Here is a 15,150-nt window from a genome sequence, read left to right on the forward strand (position 1 = left end):
CCAAGCATATAACATGATACTGAAGTAGTCTGTAAACTGAAATACTGAAATCTGGTAACTAAAAATATGTGTGAAAGATGTAAAGTTTGAGAATGCATCACTAAGCATATAACATGATACTGAGGTATCATCTAACCGACATTCCCCAATCTGAGATAATCGGGGTCCAACCTGTAACCCAGTTGGAAGGGTGTCAGTACCGTGCCACGGGTACTAACAATGGCTATGTGGATCCATTGAGTCACCCTCATCTGGCAGGTGCTTTAATGAGATATGTATTACTCTCAACTAGCAGGTGCTCTAATGAGATATGTGTCGCACCCTCAACTGGCAGGTAAACACTTCATCAACCCTCAACTGACAGGTTGATGTTTTTAACTATCACGACCCGAGTCGGGGCCCTGGTCGCGACGGGCATCTCAAACCATTAAGGCTTGAGAGACCCCTCTAACTCCCCAACCCACTAGTGATATTTTTCGCTTTAGGCCTAGACCCTCGCAGCTTTAATATGCGTCACTAGGGAGTAAGACTTTCTTACTTATATACCCAGCATCCCTCCTATGTTTTGTGTGTTTTGTCGATGTGGGATTCCTTATCGTAAGTTGGGGTGTCACATACACCCCCTTATGAACTCAGCATCCTCGCTGAGGTTTGTCCCACCGAATGGGATTTGCCTAGACTTAGGACTGAGGTTTGCCTCACCTTATCGGGATTTTCTTACACTCAGTTTGAACTCTAGCCCACATCGACAGGGCTGACACAGAAGTAGCTCTGATACCATTCTGTCATGACCCGAGCCAGAGCCCTGGCCGCGATGGGCATCCTGAACCATCAAGGCCCTAGAGACCCTTCTAACTCCCAACTAGCGATATTGTCTGCTCTGGGCCTAGACCCTCACAGCTTTAAAATGCATAACTAGGGAGTCAGATTTTCTTACTTATATACCTAGCATCCCTCCTGTATTTTGTAGATGTGGAACTCCTTATCCTAAGTTGGGGTGTCACACTAACCTACGCTGGCTACGTAGTTTTGTAACCAAGGGACTGCTACTAAAGGTCACACCCTCTACTGGCAGGTGAGCCCCCATCTCTAGGTCCGCTCGGTGCTAAATCCTGCTCACAACTGAATGACACTGACTAATGGACTAAAATGAGCTTACTCGAGCCAACAACTAGACATAATACTATCTAAATAACAAGGCTCATGGTTTATCTAAAACCATTCTGAAACTACTGAAACTATGGAAACAACTAAGTGTGAGGTATTCATAACCCCCAGCACAGAACGGAAATAACAATAAAGGTATGTAAAAGCTTCGAAAAAACATAATGGGGAATCATTCTACAAAATCATTCTCTTTGGTATTTCATCAAACACATGGAGATTAAGACCTTAACATGGGGATGCTTTTAAACATGATGAGATAGCATGATTGCATGATAAAAATCATAAATTAAGGGTTTATTCTGAATTGCATGAACATGACGTAGAACCTCCAATATCCAAAACATACTATAATCCATTCCACTTGAAAACAATTGTAATCTTAGCTTAAAATTGAAATAACAAGTAATTCATGAAGATAATTCATTTAAAACATGAAAAACTCATAATTTAACATTAAAAAAGAGATTCTTAGACTCTATGGTGAAGAAAGCCATGGATGAACATCACACATACCTGGAATTGCTTGACTTTCAAAGAAACTTAAACTTTGAGGCTTTGGAGATGACTTGAGAGAAAATCCTAATTTTGTTGTTCTTGAGAGTAAAGAGGGTTAATGGCTTTTAAAACTAATTAATAATGGCTAAATACACATATTTGGTGCTTTAAGTTGGGAGGGGGGAGGTAAGGTTTGAGATGAGGAAAAAACCAAAATATGTACCCCTCCAAAGCTGAATAAAAATTTCTGAAATTTTCTTTAGTTGATGACTTAGCTGATGGCTTATCAACTGGTTGATAACCTATCAGCCTAGTCGTCAACTCTTTTTCATGTTCTGGTTATCGGTGATGACTTGGCTGATGGCTTGTCAACTGGTTGATAGACTATTAGCCTAGTCATCACCTTCTTTAGAGTTACTGCCTAAGGTTGCCGACTTTGGCTGATGGCTTATCAACTGGTTGATAGCCTATCAGCCTAGTCGTCACCTTCTTTAGTGATTCTGCCTAAGGTTGACGACTTGACTGATGGCTTGTCAACTAGTTGATAGCTTATCAGCCTAGTCATCACCTTGATGATAAATGGATATGCTGAGGTAAAATAGACATAACTTCCCACTTCGATATCAGATTAAGATGAAGCCAGATGCATTGAAAAGACAACTAAAAGACCTTTCATATGATCTATAGTAGAATACCTGAATCAGTATATTCTATGAGATACACTCATCCAAAGTGGACCCTAGCTTGAGCATTCGTCAAAACTCTATCGATAGAAAAGTCCTCAACTCGTCTTCGAGTTAGGAGGGTATTATGACCTCGATCAATATACAAACATATTTCCATATCATATATTTGATAATCATTAATATATATACATAGAATAATTGGGTTTAAGTCTGTACAGATAGGAACAACGATTTGAATTCTAGCTCAAAAATATGGGGCGTTACACACCAGGATCGACTACTATTTTTATTTGCCTTGTGATGGATGAATTGACGTGATATATACAAGGAGAAGTCCATGGTGTAAGCTATTTACAGATGACATAGTTTTGATTGGCCAGACATGCGATGGGGTTGATGATAAATTAAAAGTCTGGAGACAACTGTTGGAGTCTAAAAGAGTCTGGGTTGAGCTGGACCAAGGCAAATAACTTAGAGTGCAAGTTCAGTGACATAACTTACATAGAAGTTATGAAAGTGAGGATTAATATACAACTCATCTCTAAGAGAAGAAAGTTTTAAGTATTTAGGATCAATAATCCAAGGAAAGTAAGAGTTAGACAAGGATGCTACACATCATATATTAGAGGGATGGATGAAATGAAGGCTCGCATATGGTGTCTTGTGTGAAAAAATGTGCCACCAAGTCTTAAAGATAAGTTTTATATAGTGATAGTCAGATCAACCAAGTTGTATGCGGTAGAGTGTAAGTTGTTCAAGAACTCACACATCCAAATGATGCAAGTAGCAAAAATAAGGATGTCGGGATGGATGTCTAGGAAAATTAGGAGAGAATGGATTCAGAAGATGGATATCCAGGATAAAGTGTGAGTGTCTTCCATGGTGGAAAAAATAGGGGAGATGAGACTGAGATAACTCAGACATGTATAGATGAGATGCACACATTCTCTAGTGAGGAGGTGTGAAATATCGGCTATGAGTAGGGTAGAGGTAGAATGAAGAAGTATTGGGAAAAGGTGATTAATTAGACAATACATGACACACCTGCAACTTAACGAGGATATGACCCTAGATAGAAAGCTATGAATATCGAGTATTAGGACAGAGGGGTAGTAGGTAGTCTATAATTATCTTATTCTCTTATCGATATTGTTATTATAACTCTTTTACTAATTAACTTTTACTTCGAATTTTTGTTTTACTCTTGTTTCTCCATTTCCTTTATTTCAATTATCATATTACTTCTTCCATGCTACTATACTATACTGCATTGTTTGTTTTTGTATTAGCTTTTATTTCAATTATCATATTACTTCTTCCATGCTACTATACTATACTGCATTGTTTGTTTTTGTATTAGCTTTTTTCATTATTGGATTTTCTTTACATACTTGATTGCCAATGTGTTATTTGAATCGAGAGTCTATCGAAACTAACTTTTTTATTACTTTCACCAGTTAGAGTTAAGCTAGGACTGCGTACACATCAGTCACCACCTTTTCATACTCCACTTGTGATATTACGTTGAATAGATATTGCTATAGTGTACAGAAGTTAAACTCAATAATTTTATTGATGATGTTACTTAAATAGACTTAAAAATAGAAGTGCAATATGGTAAATATTTCTCTGAAAGACATAGCACATGTCCATTTGATTTTGATTTATGATTCCTTTAAGTGATTGCAAATTCTTGGTAATTAGCCAACCACTATAGCCTAGGAATTCCTAAATATACTTCCTACTACAAGACAAGTTCTTTGTTAACAACCCTTTGCTGTCACTAGGCTTAAATAGAACAAGCTAGGTTTCTCATATTTTAAGATTATTAGTGTCCTTTTGACAATTATTCATCTTTTCTATGCAACAAACCACATTAAGCATGATCTTCCAAACAAATATCCCATTATATATCATGAACTTACTAAGCCCTTAAAAGAAATTATGGTTGCTAAATTAGCCCATGCATTTTAGAAAAATATAAAAATGATATCCTTGACAAATTAAATCTTGAATAAATGAGTTCACTTGATGTGTGCCTTTAATTTGTCTCTCAACAATTAATAAGATGGTCCAAACAATTAGTTGGCTGCTACTATCAAACTTTGTTATGTCTTCACACAAATGAACAGAAACTATCTGAAACTTGGACCTTTGAATTCATTGAACCTAATTTTCTTGGACCACTTATTCACTTTTTCATCATCATTATATTTTGAAACTGAAAGGTCCTCCCTTTGAATTCATCTTCTCATAAAATTGAATTACTAGTGGTCTATGGTCAGGTTTCTTTTACCTCAAAAGAGAAGGTAACAAAGTTTCTTACAATTACAAGAAATGAGTTTTTTTAGTAAAACAATAGAGCAAAAGTTTTTCTTAGGATTTTTTTTATAAAAGAATGAAGCAAAAGAAGAATTATTAGGTTACCATTTTCTTGCAAGAGGAGATCCAACATTGAGTTTCTCTCAGCTTCCACATTTATAAGGGAGAAGGGAATTTTTGTAGTACCCCTTTAATTTACTTTATTGCTAAGTGCTCCACCTCTCCTTGTTTCACTATTCATTACTGATCATAATATAATTCTCCTTCATACAAAAGGTGAACATCATATATCCTTATAGCATTTGTACCTCCATTTTCTTGAATTAGGAAGACAAAAATGGGGAGAGGGAGAGTGGAACTAAAGAGAATAGAGAACAAAATCAACCGTCAAGTGACGTTTTCTAAGAGGAGGAATGGTTTGTTGAAGAAAGCTTATGAACTTTCAGTGCTTTGTGATGCTGAAGTTGCTCTCATCATCTTCTCTGGTCGCGGAAAACTCTATGAGTTTGGTAATGCAGGGTATATATACTAAGCTTTCTTACACATGAAAAGGTGTTACGTTTACTTTGTATGGGCTCTTAATAGCTGATTCTTGATATGGGGGTTCTTCTAAATCATAAAAAGATTAGAACTTTATGTTTGTTTTCATCTGGGGTTCATCAGATATATATACTAAGCTTGTTGTACATGGAAGTGTGCCAACTTTATTTGTGTGGGTTCTTAATGGCTAATTCTTGATAAGGGGTTCTTCTAAATCATAAAAGATTACAACTTTATGTTTGTTTTTCATATGGGGTTCATTAGATATATAAAGAAAGATGAGGTGAGTGTGTGTTGTTTATGTTGTGGGAGTGGGATTATAAGTCTTTAAAAGCCTAATTACTCTGACTTGCTAAATTGGTATTGGCTTTTGCAGCACTTTACACAAGCACCAACTTATTTTATCTGTTGTCTGTTAAGTAGAGTAGTTAGTTGCTGTTTTCAGATTTGGTTCTTTCTTGTGTTTTCTTTCTTTTCTTAGTTGTCTGTTTGATCAAAATGTGCTGAGAAGGGGGTTTGGTTTTACCAATGGGAAATTGACACGTTTCAATTGTTTTTGAGTAGAGAGCTTACCAATCCACAAATACCTAAGATCAGAGTAAAGGACTGCAGTGTGTGCTCTCTCACTCAGTCCAAGAAACTTCTTCCAACCCTTTTGGACAACTGTTCAAGATCTAGGGTTTCTCTCCATTTTGTTCCTACTATATTACCTTTCATCTTTTTATTTAATGCTTTTGGAGTTTCTTGGAGCACTTATTAGTCCAATGGTTCTAAAACATCAGAAAGTTTCAAACTTTGTTTTCTTAATTTTTCATCCTATGATCTTGAGGTCTCTTCACTGATTTCTACTATACCAAACTCATAGTTTTTCCTTTCTGTTGTCATGACTAAATCCTTTGTGTAAAAGAGAGTATTGTACTGCACTGCACATCAAAAATAAGTGGCATGCCTGTGAGAAGGGAATTTGTTCATATTTGAGATGTTGCATTTATCAGTTTTGCAGGTAAGAATATGATCTGATTGCTACTTTCTATGTAAGAAAAGGAGTTTTCTTTATCAATTCACAAACCCCAAGAACTGATCAAGATTTCTATTTTTCATTCCATTTTGGTGAAACTTAATATTATTGGTGTAAAATGCCAGAGCTGGTTTAAATGTGTGACAGTTTGATTCTTGAGCTTTAATTTCCATATGTTAGCAACTTTGGTTCCAGTTCATGTTCTTTGAGTAAGTGTTATGAAACTGTGTACTTTTATTCCCTCCCACCCAAAGCCTTAAACTTCTCACTGTGCAGGTCCAATTTTATCATCCCTTTGTTTATGTTTATTTGCAAATGTTTTGTATGTACATCAATGTTGCTCGGCTTCTTCAAAAATGTTAACCAGGCGTGTCATATTCTCCAAAAGTAATGTATTTATTGAGAGTTAGACATAGATGCAACATCGAAGTGATGAAGAGTTCCCGCAACCTAGTTGTACATATGTTCTTTTTCATATTCTTCAAATTTTGACATCTTTTGAAGAATGATTTTGTATTTAAGAAAAAATGCTTCTTTATTTTTTGATAATTTTATTTGACTTTTAAGTCATGCAATAATTTCATCAATATCTTGGAGTAATAGCACAGTGTTGAAGAGGAGTCCTCTTTTGCATAATATTTTTTTGTAATCTTTCAAGAAAATTACTAAACAAAAAGATGTAGTGGCCAAATACCATTCTTGTCTTAATCACATTTGTATTACAATGTAGCACTTTTGTTTAGAATTAGGGTTTTGTATGGAGTAAAAGTGATAGTATTAGTTATTGATGACAAAAAGAAAACTTGATTGGCAGTTTTAAATCCTTAAATTCAATGTCTAAATGGTTTAGTTTATGTTTCTAATTATGCTTAAGGAATTGCCCAAATGAATTTCTTTTTCCACTTTTTCTTTTTGCTAACTCTTTTTCCACTTTCCAATTATGGAAGGTTGGAAGAAGGAAAAAGACAACCTCATGCTGTACTTATGGCCAATTAAATAAAATGGAGCAAATACATAGAAATGAGAAGACATTTGCTATATTAATCCTTGTGTACTCAATCAGCTTTTGCCTCTACTGTATTTTTATTCTGCTGTATGCCCCCTTTTTGCCCATTATATATTCAATGGTTTTCTATTATTTGGAGTTTGTTTGTTTGTTTTTGTTTGTCTTTTGTTTTGGGTGGAATGGATGGTTAGTTGAACCTTCTTTTCATGGGCTAAGCAAGTACTGCCTCCTTGACACATTAATTAAAAATTAATTAATTAATAATACGATTATTTTATCATAATTCTATTAGATGATATTTACATTGTGTCTTGAAATTAATTTAGAGAAAAAATAACTAATGCTAAGAGTAAAATAGAAAAAAAAAATGTTATCTTATTTGATATGTCAAAAATGATAAAAATTCAATTAGGAAATTAGTGATGAGTAAAAGTGAACAAGGACAATAATTTTTTTTTTTAAAAAAAAAATTGATGACAATAATTAAGACTTGAATTCAGACTATTTCCTTGGTCTAATTAATATCATTTTAAATGTATGAATATGTAATCTAAATTTTTAAACTAAACATAACAGGCCGTAGCTTAAATATATATATTGCATTTAATTATCTAAAAGATGTGCTGAATATCATAGTGGAAATTAAACTTGGTATAGACTTTAACTTCCCATACGCATTATTTAGTAGTACTCACTCTATTTCAATTAATTTGTTAAAAATAATGAATATTTTTTTTTTTTGATAATTCTTTAATTTCAATTTTTCATATGAGATATGTCATGTTTAAGATTACAAAATTAAAGATATTTTGATAAATTATACTTTTCTTTAAGAGCATAAAATTCTAAAATTTTTTTTTTTTTTTTAAAAATATTATGTCAAGTTAAAAGCAGATAAATAAATTGAAATGGACGCAGAAATAAGTATGCAAGAGCCAAAATCATTTTTATCTGTGAAGCACATAACCACCTGGTGTAACCAGTGTGCAAAATCATGTTGTATACCTGATTGTATGTTGATGTCTTTCCATGCTGTATGTAATACTATCTGTCTTTTGAGGTTTTTAAATTCAATAAGGTTAATAGCCTTAATTTAATTATCCTTTTATCTCCCCTTAAACGTCTTGCTTAATTAATTGAAACAATAATAATAGATAGTTGGAAAGAAAAGTAATTTCTTTGAATATTGTATTCATTTTTTTGGCAGTATCACCAAAACCCTTGAGAGGTATCAACGCTGTTGCATTAATCCTCAAGACAATTGTGGTGAAAGAGAAACACAGGTTAATTTGAAAGCTTCATATTTTATGTGTCCAGAAAAACATAATAACAATCAATCAACATTGGCTTAGTATTATATCACAATTAGGGTTGTACTAACTTTAAGTTGGAAAAAATTGCTACTTTTATGATAATTTATTATGGTTAGTTCTTCCAAATCATAATTTATTTTTGTTGTTGTTGTAAATTTAGAGCTGGTACCAAGAGGTCTCAAAATTGAAGGCCAAGTTCGAAGCTCTTCAACGAACTCAAAGGTTATGTCAATTGCTTATTTAGACATGACTTCTTGACATGCTCATTTTTTTTTTGTACGGCGTAGATGTAACACACTCTGAGGTTCAGTAAAGATATAAATAATATTCGATCATATAAAATGTTAAAAGGGGAGAGAAATACAATATAATATTCACACACACACACATATATATATATATATCCTTGAAAGTGTGTTATAATACATGAAGGCACTTACTTGGTGAAGATCTGGGGACACTAAGTGTGAAGGAGTTGCAGAATCTTGAAAAACAACTTGAAGGTGCACTTGCACAAGCTAGACAAAGAAAGGTACCACTCTATTCAAAGAAAGGAATTGCCATCTTTTTATGATTGTTACATACAATATGAAAAATTTTATTATGTGCTTCACACGATTGGTATTAGTCGTATGAGATTTCTTTTCGTCTCACAAAAAGTGGATCCAAGTCTTATACTTTTAAGTCCATGTACAAACTTTGGATCGATCCTGCTGTGAGATTAAAGGGAATTTCAAACGACTAGTGTCAATTGTGTGAGTCAAAGTAAATTGTTTTTTCCATACAATATGTAGATTTTTTTTATTTTTTTTTTTACTTTGGCACTAAACATTTGTTTCTTCATTGTGTAGACCCAAATAATGATGGAGCAGATGGAGGAGCTCCGCAGAAAGGTAAGATGGAATATGCTGAATGAAGAATATTAATAGTAGTCTATTATTTTTGAGGTTCTGGTCGATCAGTACTAATTAATTGGTACATATATATGATCATTCTTGATTATCACAACTATAAATTTGTTATAATTAAAAGGTTAATGGATGCAAAAGAATGGTGATTAATTTAGAGTTGGAAGGGATTAAAATAGTAAGAAGATATGTTGTAAAGAGCAGTACACTGGAGGAGGATTATATTGTACAGCTTAATTTGTACCCATTATAAAAGGACTTTCTGAACCGGCCTTTTGATGTCTTTTTGTGTCATGCATGATGAGTGATAAGTCACAACTACATTGTTGGTGAGACAAGTCGATGGATAACCTTTGATCCGAGACCTCTTTTATTGGAAAAAAAAATAGTTAAATTTGTGAAAAAGTTATTTGTTACTCGCCTAGTTTCTTCCGTCCATTCTCAAGAAATTAGTTTTTCGAAATACCACCTAAATAACTATGATCATAGAGTCAATAAGTTGGATAAAAAGAGTCTGATGTTGGTCCAATGTCATCATACATTGCATCTTAGTAAATTTGATGCAAGTGATATAACGAATATGAATTCATAAAGTTCACATTCTAAACCCGTCTTTGGAGATATATATATACACAACAACAACAACAACAAACCCAGTGTATTCCCACTTAGTGGGGTCTGGGGGGGTAAGATGTACGCAGTCCATACCTCTACCTCTGATGAAGTAGAAAGGCTGTTTCCGAAAGACCCCCGGCTCAGGCACAAGATATCACACAAACACATAGTAAAGCACAGAAGCAGATGACAATAATATAAATAAGGCACCCATACGGACTATAAAACAGAGGAAAGCAGAGGAAAGCACACAGATTCGTAATAAGCATGGAACACTGAATACGGAATCATAACAGGAATAAAAAAATAAAAAACCCCCACCAAGTAATTCCCTACACTAGCGACCCAATCTGGCCCTACTCTTCTGCCGTAATTCGCCTCTTCCAGACCATCCTATCTAGGGTCATGTCCTCGGTGAGCTGTTTGGAGATATATATATATGGACATATATTTAATCTCTCTCATTATATTGTGAAAGCTAGCTTTTGAATTCTGAGTAATTATCTATTTTGACATGATAATGATTATGTTATCAGGAGCGTCATCTTGGTGATGTGAACAAGCAGCTGAAGATTAAGGTTTCCCTTGAACTATCATCGGTACTCATTCAACTTGAAGAACGTACATTACTATGTTGCTTAGACTCTTCGAAAGTACCCTCAAATGCATGTCTAATAGCTTATATATATATGAGTAGAATTACATTATATATTTTTGAAGAATCCAAGCGACATAGGACTCTTAAGATGACATATATATATGTTGCTACTTCTTTGTTAAGTTCATATAGAATAGTTGCATAAACAGTGAAGAGTTTTCTTTTTCTATTTTGGCAGTTTGAGACTGAAGGACAAGGACTGAGAGCTCTTCCTAATTTTCCATGGAGTTGTAATGCATCAGCAGAAGCTGGAAGCAGCTCCTTTCATGTCCACCATTCTCAATCAAATCACATGGATTGTGATCAACCTGATCCAGTTCTTCAAATAGGGTATATATATTGTAAATAAACTTCATCTAATTACCAGTCGATTGCTCGTATGGTCACTCAACCTTGGGTAACTGGCTATCAAAGTCATCTGTTAGAAAAGGGCAGCCCGGGGCACTAAGCTCCCGCCCGACCACAGGGATCCAGCCTCACCTTGTAACATCATGATGATCTAAATTGTAACAATAATGTATCCTGCAGGTATCAACAGTATATGTCTGCAGATGGAGCCTCAGGGTCAAGGAGCAATATGGCAATTGAGAACAACATCATCCATGGCTGGGGTCTTTGATATCTAATTCTACTTCTTGGGATATATTTATATAGAACAAGTTTTCGCTTTAAGTTTTCAAGACTAAAAACTAATTTAGTGACATATTTATGATGTGAAGTGCTTGTTATATAGTAGTAATGTATAATTTTACTAAGTATTACACTCCTGTTTAACCTTATAATATAAGCTTTTCCATTTGCTCGTAAAATTAATTGGTAATGCATAGTTTTGACTAAACATGGGGAATTTTTTGACGAACTTTTTGGAATATCATAAATATATTATTATTCCAAGAAATTTTAATCATGAAATCAATAATGAAATTGAATAGGAAAATAAGCCTAAAATTATAAGGGATATTAATATTACGAAATAAAACCACATGAAAAAATTCTCGTAATATCACGAATTAGTAATGTAGAGAGTACAATGCAATGCAAGGACTATTTTTGTTGAATATTTGATTTGCCCCATTAAAAGTTTAATATACATTGTATAGTTTACCGTATGTGTTCTTCTCTTTTTTTTTTTTTTTTTTTTTCAAAGAAAATAAGAGTTAAATGGTCACTCAATTTTGGACTTTTATCCTAGAAAGTCACTTAACTTTAATCTTTACTTCTATCAAAAGTCACTCAACTTTCACATTTTTACTCAGAAAGTCACTCAAACTATTTAATCATTTTTTTAAATAAAATTTGCTTATGTGGAATTATTATTTAAATGCAAAATTCAGATATTATGATGAGTCCTTTTACGACATTGCATGTGTTAGGGTTTTTGCACTGATTTTCTTACTATATTTAAGTTTTATTTTTTCTTAGAAGGAACATAAAAGTTACCATAATTACTTTTACTTTTCCTGAAAGAAAAATATAATTCTTTTTCATATTTGACTAACCTCTTTCTTGGAGGAAAAGTTTTGGACATCTATAAATAAAAGACCCTCTTTCTCATACCATAACATAACAGCATCCACAATGTAGTCGTTTAAAGAGTCTCGTTTAGGGGGAGATTTTCCTCCAATAGTTTTTAATGTTTTTTTATATTAGTTTTCAATATGAAGGTCACTTGACCAAATTACATCAATAATATGTTTTTTAGTATGTTTTTCTTTGTCGTCTGAATTATCACTACGATAGTTTGCAACTAATAGCTTCCGCATGACGCCCTCTCGATTTCGAACCCAACAACATGTGCTTTCCCCGGCTTCGTCTTACGCTGAACTTGATTAGTCCTATTAACAGATTTAAGTTTCTCAATATGATTGTATGTACTTCATTCTAAATGTACTTTGGAGTCTGGATCTAGTTCTCAGTAAAAGAAATTCATTTATTGTTCTCATTTCAATACGAATATCAATATCAGATTGAAAAAACGAAGTTGAAATAAGGATTGAAAAGGTAGAGTAAAATAATTGTAATTTTAATTCTTTGATTATTGTTAAATTTTAATGTAATCCTTTGATATTTTATTAAATATATTTAATGTTGAATCAATTACAATATGCAAGAAGGAGAAGAAAAATGGGAAAGAGGGGGGGCGGGGGGGGGGGGGGATACTAAATTTAGGGGAATAGGGATAAAAAAAGTCATTAAAAAAATATTTTTTATTTTTTAGAATTTTAATTTAAATAGAAATTCCACATAAACAAATTTTATTTAAGAAAATAATTAAATGGGTTGAGTGACTTAAAGAGAAAAATGTGATAGTTGAGTGACTTTTGAATTAAAAATCAAAGTTAAGTGACTTTCTGGAATAAAAGTCAAAGTTAAGTGACCATCTGAGTTATTAACTCAAGAAAATAAGTGTTTACTAATTTAATCCTGACCCTCTTTAGCTTTAATTTTATTTGACAAACTGCAGCTATTTTCAAACTAATTTGCTGGAATTTAAAAATTAATTATTATTCATATGTAGCTCTACATTCTGATAATGAAAGGAACGTCGATCAAAGTTGGATTTTGAAATTTTATAATCAAACACTTAATTTTAAATAAAGTGAATAATTTTTATGATCCTAATATTTAGTCAGGTACGGATCTCACATCTTTTTGGGCTAAGCATATCGAAATATTTTATTCATGAATGACAGTCCTGTCTTAGAATATGTACTATTGAAAGGACCTTTTATTTATTTATTTAATTTTTTAACTTAGGTACTGTGAGACTCCTAGGAGAATTCATTTATGTTTTAAATTTTCAGGTAGGTGAAGCTGAATTTGGTCATACACTAGCATCATCAACAACAATATATATGTATCGAGTGTAATCTTACTAACGGACCTGAAGAGGGTGATATGTATGCCATCTTATACCTTTGGTCATACACTAGCATCATGAACAACAATATATAAATCGAGCCGAGGAGGGTGCTGTTTTTGCCATCTTATACCTTTGGTCATACACTAGCCATATCTTAAAAGAGAACCATGTTGATAATACAGGCACGGGTTGCCATCAGTCTGGACCTTGCTGCAAAGGAGATAAGAAAAGACTCAGCAGGCGGAATCTGGTACGTAATTGTTATGAATGTGGTGACAGATGTGGTCCGGCCTTTCTCTAGACCTCATATGCATAGCGGGAGTTTTAGTGCATTGCGCAATTTTTTTTTTTTTTCTTTTTTGGCTGATATGCATCTTACTTGCAAAGGTAAATACACTTTGTGTTTCGTTGTACAGAGTGCTAATTGTTTGAAATATGTCTTTGCATACCTTTTTCCGTAGACTAATGGTGCTAGTTCAGTTAGTGAGACGCTTCACTTTCTAACCATTTGGTCATGGAGGTGTGGGAGTGAAAAGAAAAAACAAATACACTGCTCCACTTAAGGCGGTGAAATTGGTAACCAACTGCAGCTTCTTTGCAGTTGCAGGCAGAAAATTTTCACTATCGTCTTCGCTGCAATGGATGTTGCCAAGACAGCAGGGTGTGTTCTTTCCTACGAACCAAAAGCTAAGATTGCCCTTATGGCTATCAGCAGAGGCTGTGTAAAGGCATAATGAGCATTTGAGATCAATTAGCTGACATAACCAAGGTAGATGCAGCTTACAAACAATATGTCCGGGGCAACTAGACTAATCCTTCTGTGTTTTACATCAGCAAGAGTACGAAATCACATTTTCAACAAATGGTGATGATGCTTTCTTTGACAACGTCGCGATGACTAATCTTTTCCACTAACCTCCGCAATGTCAGAAACATCTCTGATTTATATGGTTTTGATGGAAGAGATCTTTTCATATGTTTGGTTTTGATATAAAGAAATAATCTTGCAAAATGAACAAGAGGCAAGCAAGACAATCAATAGCCATGATTCTTATGATTTTCTTGACATAGACAACAATCAAAATATTGTTAGAATTATATAGTTGTTCCACAAATATGAAAGCAGCAAGCAGAAGAGTTTATTACTATTGAGTGTCAATCAAGGCAAATAAATTAATACACATCCTTAATACAAACCATCTCACAAATGATCAAAAGTTCCATCAGCTGCGCCTAAGAGACATAAGCCTAATTAGTTTGCTTGCTCAAATGCACAATTATTTAGCATGAAAGACTATTTGACAATTGATTATATACCCTTTAGCTGCAGATAGTCAAGAAGATATTTCACCAATCAATTCTGTAAGAGACGCCTTGTTCTCGACTCCGGTGGTCCTATAATCAATTCAGTCTCCACATCTGATTTTTCGCTACTATCTGTACAAACAGCTTCTCCTTCCTTATCTTCACTTGGTGTTTGGTTCTGTTGAAGGCCAACAAACTAAAAATATATGCACCACCACACCAGATAAGTTAATTTTATACCTGACTATGAATTA

The 15,150-nt window shown here is 33.7% G+C and overlaps 2 protein-coding genes across 3 annotated transcripts in view; one reads left to right on the forward strand and one right to left on the reverse strand.

Annotated features, from left to right (window-relative positions):
- The first annotated feature begins 4,435 nt into the window (after positions 1-4,435).
- Positions 4,436-11,537, forward strand: LOC107872515 (agamous-like MADS-box protein MADS3). Its single transcript, XM_016719185.2, has 9 exons — positions 4,436-4,657; positions 4,998-5,189; positions 8,442-8,517; positions 8,708-8,769; positions 8,980-9,079; positions 9,399-9,440; positions 10,607-10,669; positions 10,907-11,058; positions 11,257-11,537. Exons 1-9 carry the CDS (start codon positions 4,626-4,628, stop codon positions 11,345-11,347), a joined length of 810 nt encoding a protein of 269 aa, XP_016574671.1. The 5' UTR covers positions 4,436-4,625; the 3' UTR covers positions 11,348-11,537.
- A 3,086-nt stretch (positions 11,538-14,623) lies between these two features.
- Positions 14,624-15,150, reverse strand: part of LOC107872527 (MADS-box protein SOC1) — a 54,629-nt gene continuing 54,102 nt past the window's right edge. Inside the window, exons 8-9 of one of the 2 annotated variants that reach the window (XM_016719198.2) lie at positions 14,909-15,092; positions 14,624-14,824 (exon numbers count right to left, since the gene is read on the reverse strand). In XM_016719198.2, the coding sequence (XP_016574684.2) occupies positions 14,946-15,092 (147 nt within the window). In that variant the 3' untranslated portion in view covers positions 14,624-14,824; positions 14,909-14,945. Of the gene's footprint in view, positions 15,093-15,150 lie in introns of both variants that reach the window. The other variant, XM_016719193.2, reaches the window with a different exon arrangement.

This window comes from Capsicum annuum, chromosome 1, assembly GCF_002878395.1.
Source record: "Capsicum annuum cultivar UCD-10X-F1 chromosome 1, UCD10Xv1.1, whole genome shotgun sequence".
In the NCBI taxonomy this organism is placed as follows: Eukaryota; Viridiplantae; Streptophyta; class Magnoliopsida; order Solanales; family Solanaceae; genus Capsicum; species Capsicum annuum.

Coding starts and splice junctions, on each gene's coding strand:
- LOC107872515 (XM_016719185.2), top strand. CDS start 4,626: ATGGTCAGGTTTCTTTTACCTCAAAAGAGAAG. Junction 8,770..8,979: donor GCTCTTCAACGAACTCAAAG/GTTATGTCAATT, acceptor TAATACATGAAG/GCACTTACTTGGTGAAGATC. Junction 10,670..10,906: donor TTTCCCTTGAACTATCATCG/GTACTCATTCAA, acceptor CTATTTTGGCAG/TTTGAGACTGAAGGACAAGG.